The sequence below is a fragment of the Oryctolagus cuniculus genome, chromosome 11 (genome assembly GCF_964237555.1).
Source record: "Oryctolagus cuniculus chromosome 11, mOryCun1.1, whole genome shotgun sequence".
NCBI lineage: Eukaryota > Metazoa > Chordata > Mammalia > Lagomorpha > Leporidae > Oryctolagus > Oryctolagus cuniculus.
In genome coordinates, this window is record NC_091442.1 from 82,412,687 (window position 1) to 82,438,865 (window position 26,179).

The 26,179-nt window shown below is 40.9% G+C and overlaps 1 protein-coding gene across 2 annotated transcripts in view; it reads right to left on the reverse strand.

Annotated features, from left to right (window-relative positions):
• PAWR (pro-apoptotic WT1 regulator) overlaps nt 1–26,179 on the reverse strand; it is a 114,908-nt gene that overhangs the window by 39,669 nt on the left and 49,060 nt on the right. For both annotated transcript variants that reach the window (XR_011380183.1, XM_008256842.4), the window contains one exon: nt 3,922–4,053. Coding sequence is in view for 1 of the 2 variants with exons in the window: in XM_008256842.4 (XP_008255064.1) it covers nt 3,922–4,053 (132 nt within the window). In the remaining variant the exon portion in view is untranslated. The remainder of the gene's footprint in view (nt 1–3,921; nt 4,054–26,179) is intronic.

The following is a 26,179-nucleotide window of genomic DNA, read 5'->3' on the forward strand; positions in this document are numbered from 1 at the left end:
CAGAGAGAAAGTTCTTCCTTCTGTTGGTTCACCCCCAATATGGCTGCCATGGCCAGTGCTGTGCCCATCTGAAGCCAGGTGCCTTTTCCTGGTCTCCCATGCGGGTGCAGGGCCCAAGCACTTGGGCCATCCTCCACTGCTCTCCCAGGCTACAGCAGAGAGCTGGACTGGAAGAGGAGCAACCGGGATTAGAACCCAGCACCCATATGGGATGCTGGTGCCGCAGGCAGAGGATTAACCAAGTGAGCCATGGCGCCAGCCTCTGAAGGAGATTTTTTGTTATCACATATTCTCTTATGCCTTTTGCATTTTTTATCACGTGAATGTATGTAGCCTTAAAGTTCAGTTGAGCTGGGTGCAATTGTTGTGGCACAGGCAGTTAGGTCAGTGCTTACTATACCAGCATCCCACGGTGGAGTGCTGGTTCAAGTCCTAACTGCTCTGCTTCTGACCCAGCTTCCTGCTAATGCACCTGGGAAAGCAGCCGATGACGGCCTAAGTACCTGGGTCCCTTCCACCCACATGGGAGACCCAGCTGGAGTCCCTAGTGCTCATCTCAGGGATTGGTGCGTTTGACAAATGAGCAGATGACTGTTGCAGTCATTTGGGGACAGAACCAGTTGATGGAAGATCTCTCCATCTCTCTGAGATATGGAATACTGTCATCTTAACCACAAAGTCAATGTCTGCCCTTACTTTTCTTCATATTTAAAGATCTGTTTCCTGAATGGTTCAATTCATTAACAATGCTAAAAAAGCAATCTTTCAAAAAAATTTTCACAACAATCTGAAGTTGGAAGTGTAAACAAGTATTTATCTGATACATATAATAGAATGTGCTAGTTTAAGTAGTAACTCTGAGGTCAACTACACAGATAGAGCAGTTCTTGTTCCCACTCCAATTTTAATGAGCCAATCTGAGGCATCCATGAGAGAGCATTAACCCTACTCTCATCCCACACAAATAGCCTAGCAAAACAGACAATTAAAGTCAAGGTCAGCAGTGAGTGATCAATTACTAGTAAGACAAACAAAGTGAAAGAAAGGAAGATTATGACTGGGAAGAGACTGCGAAAGCTGAAAGAAAGAAGACAAATTAGAAAGGTCTTCCGAGATTCCATATCAGCTGAGTTCAGAGTTCTTTATCTGTGTTTACAAGTATATTCAGGTGGGGGTGCTGTGGCGCAGTGGGTTAAAGCCCTGGCCTGAAGTGCCAGCATCCCATATGGGCGACAGTTCTAGCACCAGCTGCTCCACATCCAACCCAGCTCTCTGCTGTGGCCCGGGAAAGCAGCAGAAGATGGCTCAAGTGCTTGGGCCCCTGCACCCATGTGGGAGACCCAGAAGAAGCTCCTGGCTCCTGGCTTCAGATTGGCGCAGCTCCGGCCGTTACGGCCATCTGGGGAGTGAACCAGCAGATGGAAGACCTCTCTCTCTGTCTCTACTTCCTGTAACTCTTTTAAATAAATAAAACAAATCTTTAAAAAAAACAAAACAAGTATACTTGGGAACAATATTAGATGGTGAGTGAATAGGGACCTCCTTCTCCAGCAAGAACTAAGCTCTTTAAAAGTCACTGTCTGGAGGCTGGCGCTGTAATGTAGTGGATGAGGCCGCCGCCTGCAGTGCTGGCATTCCATATGGGTGCTGGTTCAAGTCCTGGCTGCTCCACTTCTGATCCAGCTCTCTACTATGGCCAGGAAAGCAGAAGATGGCCCAACTCCTTGGGCCCCTGCACCTGCATGGTAAGACCCAGAGGAAGCTCCTGACTCTGGGCTTCAGATCGGTGCAGCTCCGGCCATTCCAGCCATCTGGGAAGTGAACTAGTGGATGGAAGACCTCTTTCTCTCTGTCTCTGCCTCCACCTCTCTTTAACTCTGCCTTTCAAATAAATAAATGTCTTTAAAAAGAAAAAAAGAAAATGTCCACAGGGGCTGGCGCTGTGGCATAGCAGTTAAAGGTGTCACCTGCAGTGTCAGCATCCCGTATAGACATCAGTTTGAGACCCGGCTGCTCTACTTCCAATCCAGCTCTCTGCTATGGCCTGGGAAAGCAGTAGAAGACAGCCAACTGCTGGTGCCCTTGCACCCGTGTGGGAGACCCGGAAGAAGCTCCTGGCTCCTGGCTTCAGATCAGCCCAGCTCTGGCCGTTGCAGCCATCTGGGGAGTGAACCAGCAGATGGAAGACCTCTCTCTCTGTCTCTACCTCTCTCTAACTCTTCTTTCAAATAAATAAATAAATAAATAAATAAATAAATAAATAAAAGATCTCTGTCTCTCTAACTCTCGGCCTCTCTGTAACTTGATTTTCAAATAAATAAATAATTTCTTTTTTTTTTAAATCACAGGTTGTATGAGCATGACACTATTTGAGTATGGCAGGATAAGTGGCAGAACCAAGATGTGAGATCAGGTAGTATAGACCCTGGATCTAAACGCTATATTGTTTCTATCTCAAAAAACTAAGCATTCATCTTGTAGTAAATATTTGCTGGAATCTGCCAAGATTTAAGTTCAACTCTGTTAGCTAAAGGACACAAAGATATGTTAGATTATGAATAGTCACAAGGATACTGAGAGAAATGCTGGCTGTTAGCTTGTACCCAGTTAGAAGAGGGCACTACCTTTCCTACAACTGTAATGACTATCACGCACAGTGGCAGTGATTTTCTCTTCTTGCCTCTGGGAACAGAAGAGAAAGCAGTTTGGCACTTCCTAATCCTTCAAACTATTTGCCCCTCTCTGAGAAATGCCTTCATAATCCTGCAAATTAATAGGTAGGTTTATATTTTATCTTTTCATCAGTAAGATAGGGGAGATATGTAGACTGACCTGAAAGTTCTTTTAAAGTGATACCATAATAAAATTCACTTTCAAAGTCAAGACTAGAAGTCTGAAAAAGCACAGAGTACCCTTAAGATCTCAAAATGCCACAAAAATAATGACAAGATTATAAGAATATTCCTAAATTACAGCTTATATAAAATAATTCTGTAGAGTGATTTGTTTTATAGTGAAGCAACCTTATAACATAAGCTCCCAATTTTCTGTACCACAATTGCCCAAAATAATAGCAAATTTGAAATTGAATTGAATTTCATTTTTAAAAGTACTTTACAATTACACAGAAATTTAGATGTTTCTGGAAATTCACAATACTAAACAGTATGTTTTATTATTATGTTTAAACTTTTGACTTTGAGAAACTCTGTTCAACTTTTCATTTGCTATATAATTCTTTTTTTTTTTTAAAGATTATTTGAAAATCAGAGTTATACAGAGAGAGAGGCAGAGAGAGAGAGAGGTCTTCCATCCGCTGGTTCACTCCCCAGATGGCTGCAACGGCCAGAGCTACACCGGTCCAAAGCCAGGAGACAGGAGCTTCTTCCAGGTATCCCACGCGGGTGCAGGGGCCCAAGGACTTGGGCCATCTTCCACTGCTATCCCAGGCCATAGCCGAGAGCTGGATTGGAAGTGGAGCAGCCAGGTCTTGAACTGGCGCCCATATGGGATGCTGGCACTTCAGGCCAGGGCGTTAACCCACTGTGTCATAGTAGTGGCTCCTGCCATATAATTCTAATACAAGTATCAGAGTAGAGCAGAACTGACTGCTCATTTCAATGTACTAATTCCTACTTGTTTTATGAGCAAGGAGATAACTACTTTTCTTGGGTATTTTTACAGTTGACACTGCTTAAAGCTGCTTACTCAGTCAGCAAATACTCACTGGTCAGAAAGCAAGGGCTAAACATGGCTTAAGTAAAAAAATATTTGGATATAAGGAAAAAAAATTCAGTGGTTAAATCTATCAGAATCACTTAAAAGTAGTTGAAGCCACCAAAATGAGACTGGGACAATTATTAACAGTATCTTACAAGTTGTCATTAAAACAGCTAGTGACTTCCGGGTACCTTTACTCACCTGTGGCAGATAGGAACCGCCTGGGTCTACTAAGCTGACAGCTTCATTCTGCATTGTGTTCTGTTGTGTGACTGCATCTTCTCGTCTCCGCTCCTTCTGTCCTGCTTCATCGTCGTCATACTCATCTAAGCACTGAAAGAAACAACGGTTTCTGTTTATTTTCACATATAATTAATAAGATGTTTCAATCGGCACATTCAGAAACTAGTTTACACAACAAAAGTGTCCTTTCAGGAATATTTATTACATACTAAATAATTTAATTCTTATAAATCAAATGAGGTGTTTTTTTTAAAAAGATTTATTTATTTATTTGAAAGTCAGAGTTACACAGAGAGAGGAGAAGCAGAGAGAAAGAGAGTTAAAGATGGTTCACTCCCCAACTGGCCACAACAGCTAGAACTGCACCGATCCGAAGCCAGGAGCCAGGAGCTTCCTCCAGCTCTCCCACACGGGTGTAGTGGCCCAAGAACTTGAGCCATCCTCCACTACTTTCCCAGGCCACAGCGGAGAGCCAGATCAGAAGTGGAGCAGCTGGGTCTAGAACTGGTGCCCATATGGGATGCCAGCACTTCAGGTCAGGGCATTAACCCACTGCGCTACAGTGCCGGCCCCTCAAATGAGGTTTGTAAAGCCCATACCTCCACATTCACATCCCTGACAACATATCTATTCTCTAGGCTCTAGCTACCACTCACTTACTCACCTGCACATTTCTCTCACTGAATAAAATCCTTAAAACTTAAAACAAAAAAATCTACTAAAACTGACATTGTGCAAGATCACAGGATAAAATCAAACAAAATTAATTACATTTGTATATACTGACAACTTGAAAATTGAAGCCAAAGGGAATACACCATTTTAAAATACTTACAGGCAAAATTAACATAATATATGCCGTACTTTCTATACTAAAAACTACAAAAAACTGATAAGAAAAATTTGAAAGACCTAAAAAGTAGAAAAATACATGTTAATGGATCAGAAAATCTTCTGTTGTCAAGGTGCCAATTTCTCCTCAAATTAATCCATAAATTCAAAATAATCCCAATCCAAATCCTAACGAATTTTTAGGAAAAACCTAAGAAACTGATTCTAAAATTTATATAGAAGTAAAGATGTTCTAAACTGGTACTACAAAAATAAACTTTCAAAGAAGAACCAAATTCATGAATTTATACTACTTGATTTGGACATGGATTATGAAACTGCAGTAATCAAGACAGTGTGTACTGACATAAAGAGTCACACAGAGCACAGGAATGAACTAGAGCACAAACAAACCTCTAACACACAGCTCATCAATTTTCCACAAAGGTGTCAGCAAAATGCCACTGGGAAAGAATGATCTTATAAAGAAATGATGTCTTTAAATGAGTGCTCATATTACCTCTCCTCCAAAAAGGAAAAGTTAACTTCAATCTTTTACCTCACATCAACCCAAAAATTATCTCAAAAGGTACCAAAGATCTAAACATATAAACTAAAATACTTCTAAAAACAAAAACAAAGAAACTGGAGTGACCTTCAGGGAACTTTTGCTCTTCAAAAGACATTCTTAAGAAAAGATAAGCCAGGCTAGGAGAAAATATTTGTAAAAAATACACCTAATAATTGATTTGTATCCAGAATACCATAATAAACTCTTAGAATCCAATAAGAAGAAAACAAATAACCCAAATAAAATGACTAAAAACTCGGACACACACTTCAACAAATATCTCGAGATGGTAAAGAAATAAATAAAAAGAGGCTCAGCCTCCTAAGTCATTTAAGAAATGCAAATATAAACCATACTAATTTATCACTACACATACACCAGAATGACTAATATTTTAAAAGACTAACAATATCAAATGTTGGTGATGATTACTGGTGAGAAATGATCACTGTAAAGCCAGTAGGAATAGTTTCGCAGATTCTTGTACACTTAAATATATGCTTATCAAGTAACTCAAGAATTCCACTCCTAGTCACTTACCAAGGGAAATTAAACATGTTTACCCCATATTTATAAATATTCTCTTCTAGACAAATCCAGCTTTTTCCATAATGGCTAAACACTGGGGGGAAAGCTGCCCATCAATTTGTACATGGATAAACAAATAGTAGTATATCCAATATGGAGTAGAATACTACTCAGCAACCAAAAGGAACAAATCTCAAAAGCATTATGCTAAGTGAAAGGTAGCAGAAAATGGAAACTATATATTATATGATTCCATTACCATAAAATTCTTGAAAAAAGCCAAACCAAAGTGAGGGAAGGGGCCAGCGCTGCGGCGCAGCGGGTTAACGCTCTGTCCTGAAGCACCGGCATCCCATATGGGTGCTGGTTCTAGTCCTGGCTGCTCCTCTTCCAGTCCAACTCTCTGCTATGGCCTGGGAAAAGCAGCAGCAGATGGTCCAAGTGCTTGGGCCCCTGCACTCATGTGGGAGACCTGGAAGAAGCTCCTGGCTTCGGATCGGCACAGCTCTGGCTGTTGCGGCCATCTGGGGAGTGAACCAGCGGATGGAAGACCTCTGTCTCCACCTCTTTCTGTAACTCTTTCAAATAAATAAAATAAATCGTAAAAAAAAAAATGAGGGAAAGTACACCACTGACTGCCAGGAGCTAAGTGTAAGAGGAAGGGCTGCCTAGACAAGGGTAGGAGGACTATGGGAATGCACTATAACCTGATTTGCAGGTGGGTACCTATCTGTAAAAATCTGTCAAATCATCACATTGCACTGTTAGGATGCTATTTTGTGTAAATTATCTTAAAAATTTGATCTACAAAAAGAAACGAAAGGGAGGTAATGAACAAAATGAAATGAAATACTGAACCAGAATCTGATCAGGCCTCTAAGTTCAAGTTTTAATGACAGGAAATAGGACAGAAGAACATATTACACAACACCATGCAGATGTAATCATGAAAATTCAGATTGTGGGAAACTCAAAACATGGGTCACAAAACTATAAAAGATAAAAAAGCAAGTATTAGACTTTGGGGGCCATATAAGGATTGTTTTCTTTTTTTAAACAATTCTTTAAAAATGTAAAAACCAATTTTGGCTCTCCATTACACAAAAACAAGCCTCTGCTGACCACTGCTATAAAAAATAAATGGTCCATTTTCTCTAATAAATTGCAAGAATTAGAAGAAAAGGAAAAGAGTCCTATAAATCTCAAACTCAAAGGACATATGAACCACTAACAACCCACTGACCTCATTTGGGTCATTTAAGGAAACTAAAACAGATGGTTTGAACAATGAATGAATATATGATGAAATTAAAAAACTATATTTTAAAGCTTTTTCAAGTATGACAATGAGTTTGATTTAAAGAAAATATCCTTTTTTAAAAAAGAGATTTATACTGAAGTATTTAAAATTGAAACAATATACCATCTGGGATTTGTTTCAAAAATAACTCCAGAGGTAGAATGGGTAGCATGTGGAGGTACAAATAAAACTGTCCATGAAGGGACAACTTTTGGAGCTGAATAACAAGGATGTAGAAGACTTCCTACCATTCTCATTCTCTTGACTTCTGTATATGATTGAAATTCCCATAATAAAGTTTTTAAAAACAGCAACAAAAGTTAACTATGGTTTGACTAAATAACCAGAACTAAGTATTTTATTCTAAATAACACAATACTCTGTCTCTTGAAAATAGAATGGGGAGGGGTTGGGGGTGGGCACTGTGGTGCAGTGGGTGCTGCCTACCTCCCATATAAGCACCACAGATTCAAATTCCAGCTACTCTAGTTCCTATCTAGCTCCCTGATAATGCACCTGGGGAAGTAACAGAAGATAGCCAAAGTCCCTTGGGCCCCTGTGCCCATGTAGGAAACTTGGAAGTAGCTCCTGGTTCCAGGCTTCAGATGGGCCCAGTTCTGGCAGTTGAGGTCCTTTGGTGAGTGAACCAGCGGATATAAGGTCAGTCAGTCTCTCTCTCTCTCTCTGTCTGCCTTTCAAATAAATAAATCAAAAAAAAGAAGAAGGAGAAGGAGAAAAGGAAGGAGAAATGTAGGGACATGCTTAAATTAATGTAAAGTGAAAAAGTACGTATGAATAGTAGGGAAAACGATACATTAGATTAATTTTTCTTTGCTTTTTAAATAATCTGTAAACATGTGTTAGGTCATAAAACTACAAGGTAAGATCTCAGATTTTGGAATTGGAGATCTATATTCAAATTCCAGATCTAACAGTTATATTAATAATAGTGTCCATTATTAATTCAGTATTTTCTAGCTGTAGGACTCTGTAGCACTGCTATCTAGCATTTCATAGAATTCTCGAAAGAACTTGTGGAGATGGTGCCAGCACTGTGGCGCAGTGGGTTAACGCCCTGGCCTGAAGCGCCGGCCCGGCATCCCATATGGGTGCTGGTTCTAGTCCCAGCTGCTCCTCTTCTGAACCAGCTCTCTGCTATGGCCTGGGAAAGCAGTAAAAGATGGCCCAAGTCCTTGGGCTCCTGCACCCGTGTGGGAGACCCGGAAGAAGCTCCTGGCTTTAGATCGGTGCCACTCTGGCCATTGCAGCCAACTGGGGAGTGAACCAGTGGATGGAAGACCTCCCCTTCCCTCCCTCCCTCCCTCCCTCTCTCTCTCTCTCTCTTTCTCTCTGCCTCTCCTCTCTGGGTAACTCTGATTTTCAAATAAATAAATAAATCTTAAAAAAAAAAAAAAAACTGTGGCGAGAAATACCACTTTGGAGACAAAGAATCTGAACATCAGAGTTAAAAACCAGGTTTAGGGAACAAAGCTGTTAAATGGTGCGGTCTGCAACTAAGCAGTCTGTTTGAACCCTGAACCCAGTTTTTCTAACAGCCAGGTACAATCTGTTTGTCAATTATAAAGTTGATTCTGTGCATTGCAACACAGAATGTTTACAAAGAAACAGAATAGAATAAATAAGTGAATAGTTTTCAAAATTTTTGTTTCAGATCAATGTCCTGGATCACTTCGTAACCAGAGAATTACTTGGAGTTGCAGCCCAGAAGAATGGCTATGGACTCATGGTTCATCTGCTCTGTTTTTCTGTGTGCTAACATTTTCAGATTTTTCAGATTGAAAAGAGGCTATGTGGAGGCATTCTGGAAGGTCTCATTTCCACATTTTCCTCAGTCACTGACAGCAGACAATCCTTCCTAAGTCTCACGTATCACTGTACACATTCTCATTTGCATATTGCTCTGTACATAACCTAAGCTGATCCAATCCTGCAATCTTTTTCTCCCTTCTCTTCATTTCATTGGGCCCCTTGAAATTCCTATTTAATAATTAACAACTTGCTATCCTCACTTGCAGACTGGCTTCCTGAAAAAGTCCCTCTCCTTGCAGCTCTCTCAAATGAAAGCTATTTGCTTTTTAATTTTCCTCACACCTTGGGAACCCCCAGTCAAGTTAGTGTCTTCTCTGACTACCTCTCAGAGAAAGTCTCCCTTTTGGCCATAATGTTCCAGCCCAATCATTCTGAGTCAACACTACTAACTATAAAAGATTTGGAATTTTGTGGATGCCCTTTCAGCCATCATGAGACTGAGGGATTCTACCGGGTTTATGGAGCAGAAGCCTAATGTGACATCTTGAAATTTGGGAAAAAAAAAAAAAAAAAGTTCTGCTATGAAAGAACTGCCGCGGATCTCATTCTGCTAATATCAAATAAGCAAGTGCAGGTGAAAAATATGTATATAATGTTTTGAACTCGGTAAGTTACCTATAAAAATGAAGTCAGTAGGGGAAGTAAGGATTTAAAAACACACACAGATTTCTCTAGAATGACCCATTCCATAAATCCATGAAATAAGGTATCTTGTGTGTTTGTAATTTATTTAAAAAATTACAGGCAGGTGCCGAGGCTCACTTGGCTAATCCTCTGCCTGTGGTGCCGGCACCCCGGGTTCTAGTCCCTTTTGGGGTTCCAGATGGCACTTGGGCCACCCTCCACTGCACTCCCTGGCCACAGCAGAGAGCTGGACAGGAAGAGGAGCAACCAGGACAGAATCCGGAGCCCCGACTGGGACTAGAACCTGGTGTGCTGGCGCCACAGGCAGAGGATTAGCCTAGTGAGCCGCGGCACCAGCCCCAGTTTTATCCTGATAATACTTAGGGAGTGGTGATTCCATCCTTCTAATTTCCAATTTATTGTGAAAACGCAAGCCACCAATCCCACCCTTTTGATGTTTTCTTGTCTTATCATGAGCAAGCTAGACAGGGCAAATAAGATAAATAAATCAGGCTTTTGATGGGTTTTGTCCCTGCCTTCTCATTGTTAGCTGATCCTCAGTTTTCCCCAAAATTGTGCTTTAAAACCCCTTGACCTGGCAAAGCACCTGGGGCTTTGCCTCTCTTGCATCTCTTGGAGGCCCCCTCCAGGCCGCTTCAGCTGGAAGTTTCTGACTTAAATAAATCTTGCTTTTCTCTCTGCCTTGTCTGTGGGGAATTCTTCTTTCACGAGACAAAGAACCAATCTCTCTCCTCCCATGACAACAGTATTAGCATTTCGAAAGCACAGAACACAGGGCAGACTGTACATATTCAATAAAGGTCTGCTGAACTGAACACTAGGAAGTGTGGTGAAGAACCCACATTGACTTGAACAGATTTCAAAGGACAATGACACATAGGAACTGCTGAGACCTAATGTACAAAATATGATAGAAAACAATCAATTGAGGTAATTTCTTAAACAAATGAGATGACACACTGGTTTTTAAAGACAGACCTTACTGTGATGCAGCCAAGAATGTTCCAACGTGGAAATAAAACTGATTTAATAATCTTAAAAGCAGCAATTTCCTACTAAATCTCTATTATTATAGCTCTAAAACAAAGAAAAAGGATTCATTTCATGTTACATTTTTTCTAAAACAGAATTCCACAGAATTCTGAAAAAGCAATCAGCATACCATTTGCCTATTTTAAAAACAATGTGCATTATCATATTTTAAAAATATATATATAATATAAGGAGAACAACAATCCCTAGGACTTTTTACTTATATTAGTGAGAATTTTTGGACAGGAGAGGTAAACTTAAACATAAAAGTCAAGTAGTGGGGCCAGCACTGTGGCTCACTTGGTTAATCCTCTGCCTGCAGTGCCAGCATCCCATATGGGCGCTGGGGTTTAGTCCCGCTTGCTCCTCTTCCAGTCCAGCTCTCTATTGTGGCCTGGGAGGGCAGTGGAGGATGGCCCAAGTGCTTGGGCCCTGCACCCGCATGGGAGACCAGGAGGAAGCACCTGGCTCCTGGCTTCAGATCAGCGCAGCTCTGGCCGTGGCAACCATTTGGGGAGTGAACCAATGGAGGGAAGACCTTTCTCTCTGTCTCCCTCTCTCTCACTGTCTAACTGTCAAATAATTAAAAAAAAAAAAAAGCATTATCACTTTCCTACAACTATGCATAATAAATATGGTAAACTTTTTCATTTACATATTAAAAATTATCAGGATTTTTAATAAAATAAACTCTTGAGACAAGTTTTGAAACTCTGATATTCTGATAGCTTAAATTGTACTGTATACTATTTATATGAAGGGTTACGCTAACATTCATTTCTTTTTTCATATCTGTTCTCCCTAGTAAATGATGAGTCTTACAAATTAAAGCAACAACTCATTCATCTTCACATAGATAATTCTGACAACAGTTCAAAGAATCCTTTAAATGATATTGACATTCCTTATAAATAATGCTGGCATCCCATATGGGTGCCAGTTCGAGTCCCAGCTGCTCTACTTCTGATCCAACTGCCTGCTAATGCACCTGGGAAAGCAGTGGAAAATGGTCCAAGTCCTTAGGCTCCTGCACCCATGTGGGAGATCCAGAAGGAGCTCTTGGCTCCTGGCTCCAGATTGGCCCAGCTCTGGTAGTTGCTGTCATTTGGGGAATGAACCAGTGGATGGAAGAGCTCTCTTTCTCTCTCTGCCTTTCAAATAAATTAATAAATTAATTAAAAAAATAAGTTGTGTCTTACTAGTTTTGTGGGAATACTTATTTATGAAAACATTCAAATTTCATGAAGACAAACCACCTGGTGAGATTTTTGGGAAGAGAAAAGATTGTAGACTAGAAAGCAATGGCTACATGCTGAGATTTCTCCAATCCAATATGCTTTTACTGAGAATTAAGAAATATCTAGGAAAACACAATGACATCTGTATACATACTTGAACAGAAGGAATGACAGCAATGAATCTTTGGGAGTTTAGCAATCATCCTAGAATCACTTTTATGCTCTGAGAAACAACACCGAACAGCTTCGCTGTCTCCCTTAGCCAGAATCCTCAAGAGAACATCACCATTTGGTGAATACTACTAAAAAGAAATTACCAAATAAGGGAAAGTAACAAGAAAAGAGATCCTAGAGAAGAGTAAGTTTAGAGTCAACAGCAGGTTCCCACATGCACGGCACAATGCTCCATGCCTAGATTCTGCTGAAGATGAACTTTTCTGGTTTAGCATTTGTAAAGCTCATCTTCAGCCCTTTTTCCTGCGGGACTATTCAGCTGGCCCTTCACGAAGTTTTACACTCTTGCTTAAATTCTCTTGTCCCCTGGCTTTCTATAGGACACTTCAAAAAGTTCATGGAAAAGGGAAATAAAGATTTAAGTTTGTTGTGATGTAATCATTTTAAAATCCACGCAGTTTTTTTCATTAATACATATTTTCATGAACTTTCCGAAGACCCTGTATATATACACATCCTCTTCTTCCACTCATAAATTTAAATAAAAACAATCTGAATTTATATAAAGAATTCAAACATACAAATATATAAAAATATACAAATATACAAAAACACAAAACCTCCATTTTCAGGATCTATTCCTCCCAGAAGAAATTAAAAATTTTTGATTGCATAAACTACAACTGACTTTGACTGTAAGCTAGGACTTAGGACAGAGGTCAGCACATTACAGATACTTAGGAAATACTAACTAGACTCTGTCTAGTTTAGTCTAGCAGTTAAGACACAAGCATCCCACATCAGAGGATATGAGTTCGATTCCTGGATTTGGTTCCTAATTCCAGCTTCCTATCAGTGCAGACCCTGGGAGGCAGTGGCGACAGCTCAAGTAATTGGGTTACTGTCACCCATGTTGGGGACTTGGATTACATTCCCAGCTCCTGGTTCCTTCCCAAGTTGTTGTAGGCATTTGGGAAGTGAACCAGTAGATGGGGGCTCTTTACTTCTGTCAGTCTCAGTCTCTTTGTCCTTCTGTCTCTATCAAAACAAAATTCGGAAAAAAAAAATACATCTTTTTTTGTTTTTAAAAATAGGGGCAGGCATTTGGTTTCATGGTTAAGCCAGCGGTTTGAATGCCTAAACCCCACACACCAGAGCGTTCAAGGCTCTGCTCCAAATTATCAGCTTCTTGGTAACACACACCCTGGGAGACAGCAGGTGATGGCTGAGGTAACTACGTCCCTGCCACTCAAGTGGAATATCCAGACTGAGTTCCTAGCTGGGAGCTTTAGCCTGGCAGCACCAGCAGTTCTGGGCATTTGGGAAGCAAGCCAACGAATGAGATCTCTCCCCTCTCTCTCACTCTGTCTCTTTCAAATAATTTTTTTTAAAAAAACAAAATATTAAGTAAATGAAAAAACTGACCAGTAAACTAATTTAAAAAAAAAAGATTTATTTACTTATTTGAATGTCAGAGTTACACAGAAAGAGAAGAAGAGGAAGAGAGAACGAGAGAGAGAGCGGGGGGTGGGGGGGTGTCTTCCACTGCTGTTTCACTCCCCAATTAGTCAGAATGACCAGAGCTGCGCCTATTCGAAGCCAGGAGACAAGAGCTTCTTCCAGGTCTCCCATGTGGGTGCAGGAGCCCAAGGACTTGGGCCATCTTATGCTTTCCCAGGCCATAACAGAGAGCTGGATTAGAAGTGGAGCAGCTGGGACTTGAACCAGCACCCATATGGGATGCTGGCACTGCAGGCTGTGGCTTTACCCACTAGGCCACAGCGCCAGCCCCTAAACTAATCTTCAGCCATACCAATCACCAAGGAAAAGACTCACCAGTTTCTTTAGCAATATCTTAGTCCAAAATCCTCCACTTATCTCCTATCTTTCTACCTCAAGACTTAAAGACTGAGTCCTATTTATTGTTCCTCCGCCATCTCAGGTCTGCAATCATTCTGTGACCTAAGTAAGCAGTTTAATCTTCATGGGAAATTCTCAAGCTCTCTACTACTTTGGATTCATACATTGCTGGCACATAGAAAAGAAAGGACCTAGGGGAAGGCTGATTGGCTGGAAGTACAGGGATGCTGATTAAAGAAACTCAATCCTTGTTTGATGGGTAAGAATCTTGGATAAGAACTTGTGAGTGTAAGGATAGGTATCTTTGAGAGTATGAGATTAGGGGAAATAACTAAATTGTACCAGTTACTTCAACATTTTGTGGATAAATTTAAAGGTGCATTTTCCATGAACCTTTTGAGGACATCTTAAATAGTCTATTACACTGCCAGTGGCTAGATACTAAAGGAAATGAAAACAGAACTAAAAATTTAATCCTAATTTCATGTAATTACCATATAGCCCACTCATCATTAAAACCAGGGTTTATTTAACTTTTTTTTTTTTAAAAAAGATCTATTTTATTTATTTGAAAAGGCAGAGTTACACACACACAGAGAGAGAGAGAGGTCTTCAATCAGCTCGTTCACTCCCAAAATGACTGCAAGGGTTGGAGCTAGGCCAATCCAAAGCCAAGAGCCAAGAGCTTCTCTTCCATGTGGTGGCAGGGGTCCAAGCACTTGGGCCATCCTCTGCTGTTTTCCTAGGTGCATTAGCAGGGAGCTGGATCAGAAGTAGAGCAGCCGGAATTCAAACTGGCACCAATATGAAATGCCAGTATCGCAGGCAGTACCTTTACCTACTATGCCATAACATCAGCCCCATTTGAACTTTCATTTGATAACTTTAAATTCTACTGTGTCCTTAATTCTCAGGTTTTGTTGATTACATAGAAAAGTAATTAACCAATAATTTTTTAAAAAAGAAGAGAAAATACTACTCATATTAACTCAAATACAGGAACAACAATGGCAGTTAACAATATATAGCACTCATGTCCCAGGCAATGTATCAGGTGTTTTTCAAAAAAATAATTCTTTTAGGGCCAACACTGTGGTATAGTGGGTACAGCTGCTGCCTGTGATACTGGCATCCCATAAGGGTACTGGTTCATGTCCCAGCTGCTCCACTTCCAATCCAGCTCCCTGCTAATGTCTGGGGAAAGTAGTGTAAGATGGTCCAAATGTTTGGGCCACTGCCACCCATGTGGGAGACCCAGATGAAGCTTCTGACTTCGGCCTGGCCCAGCACAGGCCGTTGCGGCCATCTGGGAGCCAATCAACAGACGGACGATCTCTCTGTGTCTTTCCCTTTCTGTAATTCTGACTTTCAAAATAAATACATAAATCTTAAAAACAGAGAGAGATTGAGAGAACAACTCTTAACCTTCACAACAACCCTATGTGCTAGGTATTGCAATTATCTCTATTTTCCAGATTTGGAAGAAATTCAGCAACTTGTCTGAAGTCACATGGCTAAGAAGTGACAGAACTGTGATTTGAACTTGACAATTTGGCTGAAGAGCCTATACTCTTAACCACTAAGCCATATATTCTATTTTATGAAAACTAGTTTGTTCTCTACTTTCAATGACATAAAACAATCCTTCAAATACAGTAGATAGTTTATATAATGTTCCTTAAAGGATTAAAAAAGTTGAATGATTTACCAACTGAATAATAACTCCTTTTCTGAGCCTTGTGAAATACTTATCTGAGATGCTACAAGGGGAATTGGGTAGAAGATGTGATGGTAAAAAACTATTTTGGGGCCTGCACTGTGGCCTACTGAGTTAATCCTCTGTCTGTGGCACCAGTATCCCTTATAGGCGCCGATTCAAGTCTGGGCTGCTCCACTTCTGATCCAGCTCTCTGCTATGGCCTGGGAAAGCAACACAAGATGGCCCAAGTCCTTGGGTCCTGCACTCGCGTGGGAGACCTGGAAGAAGCTCCTGGCTTTGGATCAGCGCAGCTCCAGCTGTTGCAGCCATCTTGGGGGAGAACCAGCAGATGGAAGACTTTTCTCTCTGTCTCTCCCTCTCACTGTCTGTAACTCTACCTCTCAGTTAAATAAAAATCTTAAAAAAAAAAAAAATTATTTCATTTCACCTAAGACACCAGTCCCGAAAACACGGCATTATTTTCTGTGCCATAGAAAGTAACTTCTGCAAAATTATAATACACTATCATATTAAAATACACCATTAATAGGGAGAGGCATTTGGCCTAACAGTTAATGGGGCCCACATCCTGTAATGGAGTACCTGGTTCAATTTACAGCTGGGCTCTTCATTCCAGCTTCCTGTCAATGCAGACCCTGGGAGGCTTGGATTCAGTTCTCAGCTCTTGGCTTCTGCCACGGCCTAGTTTTGACTGTTGCAGCCACTTGAGAGTGGACAAACAGATGAGAGCTCGTGCTCTCTGTCTGCCTCCTAAGTACTTCTTCATCTCATATATGCCTAGATTAAAGCATATGGAATAGTTTTCTACTGTGACCATATCAAAATCCTACAAATGGGCTGAGTTAAACCACAGAAATTTTATTGGAAGCCGAGGATCAAGATGTCACCAGATTTGGTTTCTTCTGAGGCCTCTCTACTTGGCTACAGAGAATTGTTTTCTTGCTGTAGACTCATAAAGCATTTCTGCTGTGTGTGTATAAACCCCGGTGTGTGGGAGTGTGAGTGTGTCTTCTTGTAAGGACATCAGTCATGCAGGATTATTGTTTCACTTTCAAAACTTCATCTAACCTTAATTACCTTAAAGGCCCTATCTCAAAACCACCCATATTGTAATATTTTAATTTTAAAAAATTTATTCAAGAGGCAAAGTCAGAGAGCCAGAGAGAGCTTCCATCTGCCAGTTTATTCCCCCAATTCCTGCTGTCATTTGGAGGCTGGGACTGGCCTAAAGCCAAGAAAGTGGAGAGCCACACAGCTCACACATGTGGTTGGCAGGCACATTAACTGAGCCAACATCGCTGCCTCCCAGAGTCAACATCAGCAGGAAAACAGAGTTAGGAGCCAGAGCCAGCTATCAAACTCAGGTACTTCAGCAGCAGCTGATATTATAGAAACCCAGTCCTGGGATATAAAAATCATTTTATGTATTACAGCAAACTATGTTGAACTAACAGTACTACAAAGTCATTTCCACATAAGGATCAACATCTCCCTTCCTCACCCCCTCAAAAAAAAAAAAAAAAAATCAGAGTCACACAAATGATTAAGCTGCAGCCTGCAACACTAGTGTCCCATGTGAGACAGTTCAAGTCCCAGCTGCTCCACTTCTCATCTGGCTCCTAGCTAATGAACCTGGGAAAGCAGCAGAAGATAGCCTGGGAAGACCCAGATGGAGTTCCAAGCTCCTGCCCAAGCCCCAGATGTTGTGGCTACTTGGGGAATTAAACCCCACAAAATGGGGTTTAACGCTATCTGGGGCCGGCGCCGCAGCTCAATAGGCTAATCCTCCACCTTACAGCGCCGGCACACAGGGTTCTAGTCCCGGTCAGGGCGCCGGATTCTGTCCCGGTTGCCCCTCTTCCAGGCCAGCTTTCTGCTGTGGCCCGGGAGTGCAGTGGAGGATGGCCCAAGTGCTTGGGCCCTGCACCCCATGGGAGACCAGGAGAAGCACCTGGCTCCTGCCTTTGGATCAGCGCGGTGAGCCGGCAGCAGCGCGCCGGCCGTGGCGGCCATTGGAGGGTGAACCAATGGCAAAAAGGAAGACCTTTCTCTCTGTCTCTCTCTCACTGTCCACTCTGCCTGTCAAAAAAAAAAAAAAAAAAAAACAAAAAAACAAAAAAACCACGCTATCTGAAAGGAGACCTATCAAAGCTTATGAGGCATATACTACTGCCAGGAAGTCCTCTACCCCCTCCACTTACCACCACCACCAAAAGAAATTCTTAAACACAGCATTTGGCACAGCAAAGGAAACCGTCAACAGAGTGAAGAGCAAACCTACACAATGGGGGAAAGTATTTGTAAACTGTAGATCTGACCAGAGATTAATATTAAGAAAATTATAAGGGGGCTGGCGCTGCTGCTGCTTTTGATGCCAGCATCCCACACTGGAGCGCCACTTCAAGCCCTGGCTGTTCTGCTGCTACGCTTGATCTTAGCTCAAAGGCTAAGGAAGGCAGCTATGGCTGGGAAGGCAGCAGAAGATGGACCAATACTTGGGCCCCTGCCACCCTTGTGGGGGGCTAGGGTGGAGTTCTTGGCTCCAGGTTTCAGCCTGGTCTTGACCTGGATATTGCAGGCATTTGGGAAGTGAATCAGGGAATGGAAGATCTCTCTCTCTCCCTCTCTTCTGTATATTCCTCTATCTCTGTGACTCTACCTTTCAAATAAATCTTAAAAAAAAATATATATATATATATATATAAGGAACTCAATAGCAAAAAGTCAATCAATCCAATTTAAAAAATGTGTGATAGATCTAAACAGACATTCTTCAATGTTTATTTTGGAAGATAGACAAATTTAAGATGGTTGAAGGCTCAAAATTTATTACTGGTTCTTCCATGTCCTTATCCTGAAATCTACTGACATACTATATTACAAAGACAAATCTTGCTTTTGGGCAATTTTCATACAATATTTTCTGCATTACTTAAGAACAAAAGCTACTTTGTATATTTGACTCACTAGCTCCTTGCAAAGTGCCTGGCATATTGTAGCTTCTCAGTGTACCTTTCATATGCTAAATGTACATGGAAAAAAAAAATGCTCCACTCACCATCAGGGAAAGGAAAATCAAAACCACAAAAAGGGATCACCTCACTTTGTAAAACTGGCTATTATCAGAAAGATAAAGATAGTAAGTGCTGGCAAAGATGTGGAGAAAAGAGAACCCTTAAACCGTACTGGGAATGTAAATTAGTACAGCCCTTTTAGAAAAATATGAAAGTTCCTCAAATAATTAAAAATGGAACTACTATATGCTCTAGCAAACCAGCTAGCTATTGGCTACATATCCAAAGGAAATAAAATCAGTCTGTTGAAGAGATTATCTGCACTCTTGTGTTCACTGCAGCACTATTTATAACAGCCAAGAAATGGAAACAACCTAAGAGCCCATCAACTGATAAATGAAGAAAGTGTGATTCATATACACAGTGGAGTATTACTCAGCTATAAAAACAACTGAAAATCTTGTCATTTTTGACAATATGGATAGAAATGGAGGTCACTATGTTGATTAAAATAAACCAGGCACAAAAAAACAAGCACAGCTTGTTACTTACAGTAACAAGTACTAAGTTAGTTAAGTAGAATTAGAAATATCAGTGTCAGGGCTGGTGCTGTGGCTTAACAGGTAAAGCCACTGCCTGCACTGCCAGCATCCCATATGGGCGCCACTTCTGATCCAGCTCTCTGCCATGGTCTGGAAAAGCAGAAGATGGCCCAAGTTCTTGGGCCCCTGCAACCATGTGGGAGACCCAAAAGAAGCTCCTGGATCCTGGCTTCAGATCAGCCCAGCTCTGGCTGTTGTGTCCATTTGGGGAGTGAACCAGCGGAAGGAAGACTTCTCTCTCTCTCTCTCTGCCTCTGTGTAAATCTGCTTTTCAAATAAATAAATAAAAGAAGTATCAGTGTCCTATTTCATAGTAGGGTGACTACAGATGATAATGGACTCTGTGTGTGTGTGTGTGTGTGTGTGAGTGTGTGTGTATATGTGTTTAAAAGGAGAACATTCTGTTTTTTATCATAAAGAAATAACTGAGGAGATAGTTACCCTGATTTGAATACTGCATAATATATATGTATCTAAACATCACATGAACATACACTAATTATATATATATAATTTTTATCAATCAGCTAATTTTTTAAAATATTTATTTATTTACTTGAAATTGTTAAATGAATTTTATTACAGACAGAGAGGGAGAGAGACATCTTCCATCCATTGAGTCACTCGCTAAATGGCTGAAATGACCAGGCTGGGCCAGGCCAGACCAAGATCAGAGCTGGGAGATTTTTCTGGGTCTCCCACGTGGGTGGTAGGGCCCCAAACACTTGTGAAATCTTCCACTGCTTTCCCCAGTCCTTTAGCAGGATTTTGGATCAGAAGTAGAGCAGCTAGGAAACAAACTGGTGCCCATACGGGATGCTGGGGGCATAGGTAGGAGCATTACCTGATATGCTATAATACCAGCTCCTGAGCATTTACAATACCAACTCTTCTATTGTTTAACAATTTATTTACTTGAAAGTCAGAGTTACAAAGACAGAGATGGACAGACATCAAGTCCAAGATATTCAGAACAACCCACTGTACAGTCAGCTCACTGAAGTTTTATTTGTGGCACCAATGCACAAAGGGAAGAGTGGGAGCAGAGCCACAGGGAAACAGACACTCTTAAATGGTTTCCTGCTATTTTTCACCTGTGGAGAAGTATCAGACCTTTAAACAAAATAAAGCAGTTGGGGTCTTACCCATATGAAAACTACTTTTTAAAAGATTTATTTACTTATTTATTTATTTGAAAGGCAGAGTGAGAGAGAGGCAGAGGCAGAGAGAGGGGGAGGTCTTCCATTCTGCTGGTTCACTCGCCAAATGGCCATAACAGCCAGAGCTGGGCTGATCTGAAGCCAGGAGCCACTTTCAGGTCTCCCACATGGGTGCAGGGGCCCAAGGACTTGGGCCATCTTGTACTGCTTTCCCAGGCCATAGCAGAGAGCTGGATTGGAAGTGGAGCAGCCGGGACTCAAACCGGTGCCCATATGGGATGTTGACATCTATTTCAATGGCAATGGACTGAATACGGCATCATGAACAAATCTGTATTGTTTTTTGTGCACTTTGATTTGATGTACTACAAATCTCTCTATAATTCAGATAATTTTGTGTGAAGATGTTAAGAAAACAATACAACTTTACTGATTCAGATGTGTCAATTCAACCATTAACATACAATAGTTATTTAGAAGGAAAAACATTCCCTCAGAATAAATGTGCTTATTTTGTGGTTTCTCTTCTTTGTCACTGAAATTTAAGATTTGTTTAAGTGGCCAAAAAGCCCCATATCATCGGGTTTTAGTTTATTTTAAAAGATTCCAAAGTTCTTGATCTCTCATGTCAGCAGGACAGAACAGAACCTTTAAAATGAGAGAAAACAACATGTCTAGAGAAAAAGTTAATTTTGTCTTAATTTCGACATTTACTAAAAAATGCTCTTGTGCAGCATTCTGTTCAAAGCCTTTTAAAGAACGATAATAATATGCTTTTCCCATTACATAGTTCAGATCAAATTATATGCCTAACAATTACAGCCACGAAGTATTCATTTACATACCTTCCTTCAGTGTTCAGAACACATTCACTGTTAACCAAATCACTGCAGCGAAAGATTTAAAGGGACAGTAGGTAACAAAACTTGCATTTCTTTGTAACTCATTTGTTTTCCAGTTCCTTTTATTAAATAACTGGTATTTAAAAAGTCTTTCTATGGAAAGCAAAAAAAAAAAAAAAACAAACAAAAAAAAAAAACAAAAAGAAAACCTTACATTGATGATGATTCCCTATTTTTTAAAAAAGCTCTCTGCTATGGCCTGGGAGGGCGGTGGAGGATGGCCCAAGTGCTTGGGCCCTGCACCTGCATGGGAGACCAGGAGGAAGCACCTGGCTCCTGGCTTCGGATCAGCGATCAGCGCAGCACGCCAGCCATAGCGGCCTCTTGGGGGGTGAACCAATGGAAGGAAGACCTTTCTCTCTCTCTCTCTCTCTGTGTCTAACTCTGCCTGTCAAATAAAAAAAAATCTATAAGCAAAGACAAGAAGTGTTATATTTTAGGTGCTCAGCTTGCCTTGACTGTATCAAGAGTCCACACCAAGAGACTAAGCTATACTTCTAAGTGTGTATATATACACTATGATGTTCACACAACAAAATAGCTTGATGATGCAGGATGCATCCCCACTGAGAAGTGACACATGACTGTGTTTGCCAATGGGTAGAGTGGTAAGAAATACCCCTTTTCATGAAACTTAAGATTCTAATGGGGAAAATAATATATTTAATCTCAGTTCCCTTCTATTAAAATGACAATAAAGAAATTAAAAAAATATATTAGCACACAATGACAAAAACCTACAGGAAACAGAATGAGATGAGAGTACAATTTTAGAACACAAAAACAAAGGGGTGAGGGGGCGCACTGTGGCGCAGTAGGTAGAGCTGCAGCCTGCATCCTCTATGGGCGCCCGTTCAAGTCCCAGCTGCTCCACTTCCAATCCGGCTGTCTGCTATGGTCTGGAAAGCAGAAGATGGCCCAAGTTCTTGGACCCCTGCACTTGCGTGGGGGACCAGAAGAAGCTCCTGGCTCCTGGCTTTGGATCAGCACAGCTCCAACAATTGTGGCCAACTGGGGAGTGAACCAGCAGATGGAAGACCTCTCTCTCTCTCCCCCTCTGCCTCCCACCCTCTCTCGCCGCCTTTCCTTCTCTCTCTGTGTAACTCTGCCTTTCAAATAAATCAATAAATCTTAAAAGAGAGAGAGAGAGAAAGAGAGAGAGAGAGAGAGAGAGAGAGAGAGAGAGAATTGCTGATTCAGCAGAAAACACTAAATCTACAAGCCATCTAAAAAAATGGGGAAACAAGGGGGCTGGCACTGTGGCACAGTAGGTTAAAGCCCTGGCCTGAAGCACCAGCAACCCATATGGGCGCTGGTTCTAGTCCCGGCTGCTCCTCTTTTTTTTTTTTTTTTTTTTTTGACAGGCTGAGTGGACAGTGAGAGAGAAAGACAGGTCTTCCTTTGCCTCCAATGGCCACTGCGGCCGGCGCACCGCACTGATCCGAAGGCAGGAGCCAGGTGCTTCTCCTGGTCTCCCATGGGGTGCAGGGCCCAAGCACTTGGGCCATCCTCCACTGCACTCCCAGGCCACAGCAGAGAGCTGGCCTGGAAGAGGGGCAACCGGGACAGAATCCAGCACCCTGACCGGGACTGGAACCCAGTGTGCCGGCGCCGCAAGGCGGAGGATTAGCCTATTGAGCCACGGCGCCAGCCAGCGGCTGCTCCTCTTCTGATCCAGCTCTCTGCTATGGCCTGGGATAGCAGCAGAAGGTGGCCCAAGTCCTTGGGCCCCTGCACCCACATGGGAGACATGAAGGAAGCTCCAGGCTCCTGGCTTCGGATTGGTGCAGCTCCAGCCATTGCAGCCAATTGGGAGTGGAACCAGCGGATGGAAGAACTCTCTGTCTCTGCCTATCTCTGTAACTCAGTCTTTCAAATAAAATAAAATAAATATTTTTTTTTTAAATTGGGAAACAAATAAGCATATGTCAAGCAGTTGGAGAAAAGGCTTAGAAATTAGAGGTATCAGGCACTCCTTATGACAAAGAAGGAGGGATGGTAAAAGCTTTAAGAAGAGCAAACAGTCTATGGAAGAAGTTAAGACACCACCATCCCTACTCTCCTCAGTCAAGCAACTACTTCTTCCTCATAGAAATGGTTTATTCTCTGCAGTTACTGGACTAGAGAGGTACCTGACTCTAAGAGACAAGTTAATGGTCAAGAGTGGAACTGAAGAACAAATCATATAAAAAACAAGGAGTTTAAGTATACACACAAAATAGCAGTACTGGGGCCAGTGCTATGGCACAGCGGGTAAAGCTGCCACCTGCAGCACCGGCATCCCATGTGGCACTAGTTCAAGTCCCTGCTGTTCCACTTCCAAACCAGCTCTCTGCTATGGCCTAGGAAAGCAGTGGAAGATGGCCTAGTCTTCAGGCCCCTGTACCCAAGTGGGAAACCCAGAAGAAGCTCCTGACTTTGGATCAGTCCAGCTCTGACTGTTGTGGCCATCTGGGGAGTGGACCAGTGGATGGAGGACTTGTCTCTCTCTCTGCCTCTGCGTAACTTTATCTTTCAAATAAATAAATAAATCTTTAAAAAAAGAATAGCAGAACTTCCAACTTCTTTGCCCCAAATGGGTCTAAAAACAGTAAAATAAGAAATTATTTATATAATCTCCTATTTTCAGATGTATCAGATTTACTGTATATTATTTATAATGGTTCCTGTCCACCAAAAATCTGTAAACCATAAAGAAAAATATTTACTACATTCAAGTTTTATAGAAGCAGAGAAAAACAGAGAAAGGGCATTGTTTTCAAAGACTAGATGTTAATCCTGTCAGGATAAACTCCATTTAAGCAATGAATAGCGAATACTCAATAAAATTATAAATATTACACAAAATAAAGTTATTTTAATATACATTGAAAAATAATAGCCAAAATACTAAATATGTAACTTCACAGGTATTATTATTGCTTAACCAAGGGCAAGTTTAAAAAAAATAGCAAGTAAACATTAACATAAACTAACATAGGCTGTTTGTAGGAACAGCAGTAGCACGTAAACATTTGAACTCTGAGGCTCACTACTATAAAAACAATTATTAAACTGGGTGTTGAAAGCCAAACTAAAATTCCTTCAAACTCCAAGGATTCTTTCAAATATTATCCTAAACACTTTTTAAAATAGTCACATGTTCAGCTCTCTGCTGTGGCCCAGGAAGGCAGTGGAGGATGGCCCAAGTCCTTGGGCCCTGCACCCGCATGGGAGAACAGGAGGAAGTACCTGGCTCCTGGCTTCAGATCGGCGCAGCGCTCTGGCCGTTGCAGCCATTTGGGGGGTGAACCAACGGAAGGAAGACCTTTCTTTGTCTCTCTCTCTCACTGTCTAACTCTACCGGTCAAAAAAAAAAAAAAAAAGTCACATGTTTGAAGCAAGTATCTTTTAAATTTATATTGATATAACTTTAATCTAACCACAAACATGTTTTGTCAGGGACATTTTTCCAAAATAGGAGTTAACATTTGGGAAAATTAATTTTTCAAGTTCTGATCATTAAAAGTTATAAAACAGTGCAATAGATTGGATAAAGCAAGAAAAAAGATATGAAACAAGAGAGACAGCAGTTACAGCGATAAAAACCATCACTTATTGAGCTGTTTCTATGTTCTAGGCACTGAGTTAGACAACCAAAATGTAGTCATTACACAATTCCTTTAAACAGATTAAAAATCTAAGACTGAGAAGTTAAGTAAGTTACTTATGAGCCCAGCTGTGAGGAGGGAGAAATTAAAAGGGAAAAAGTGGGAAAAAAAAGAAACTTTTGATAACCAACTCTTATAATTAAATCCTCAGTATATTTTTGTGACACTCCTAGCCAGAAGGTTCTAACAAAATCCATTATGTAAATAAAATGGCTAAGGACAGGCAGGTAAACAAATAGCACCAAATTAGATTTGCTGCATTAGCATTCAAAAGAGATATGGTGGCTAGAAAAATAACTAATAGATGCATCATGTTCATCTTATCCTAGCTAAGGACTTCATTACATTTCTGGTTCAATGAAGAGTCAAAAAAAAAAAAAAAAAAAAAAAGCCCCGAAAATAAATATTTACATTTCCACTTTTCAATTAAACATAGTGAGAAGTTATTGAGCAACCCAACAATAACATAAAAAAAGAGACTTACAGACAAAAACACTAGGCTATATGCTTTACACTGTGATGATTTGCGTCCTTAAAAAGTCAAAAAAGTTTTAGCAATTCTCTAAGTTTTCAGAAATCCTCCCACATTTGCATTATCACAAAACAGTTGAAATTTTGTGAAACTGAAGGAAGACTCTGCAACTCATGCTTCCTAAATGTGCTTTTAATTTTTTTGACTACTATAAAGGCCATAATAATGTCACTGGGAAAACAGAAGGCTGAGTGAGCATCTGAGGGTAAAAAGGAATGTTTTCACAGGCTCAGTTGGTAAATACCACTGGCTCTAGCTGAACATTCTTCCTTAACAGGAAGCCAATCACAATTTAATGTTAAAAACCTCTTTGTTGTAAAGAGCAGTGGAAGGCCATATTATCTCAATCATTCCTTCACATAAAACTTAACAGTTCTACTAATACTTAAACATTATCAGAATGCATCCTTTCCTTTTTAACTGTGTTTCTAACAGTCCACCCTGAAAAATCAGACTTAACTAAGCAATCAACGGGCTCAGATGTGAGTCGCCTTCTAGTTTGGGTACTATGAAGGGCAGACTTTTATGCTCCCTCCATGCTTTCATTTTGATTATACATTCAATTTGCAAGTTACAGAAAGAACTAGGGACCTGAGACATGCATGAAGCATAATCACATGAAATAAA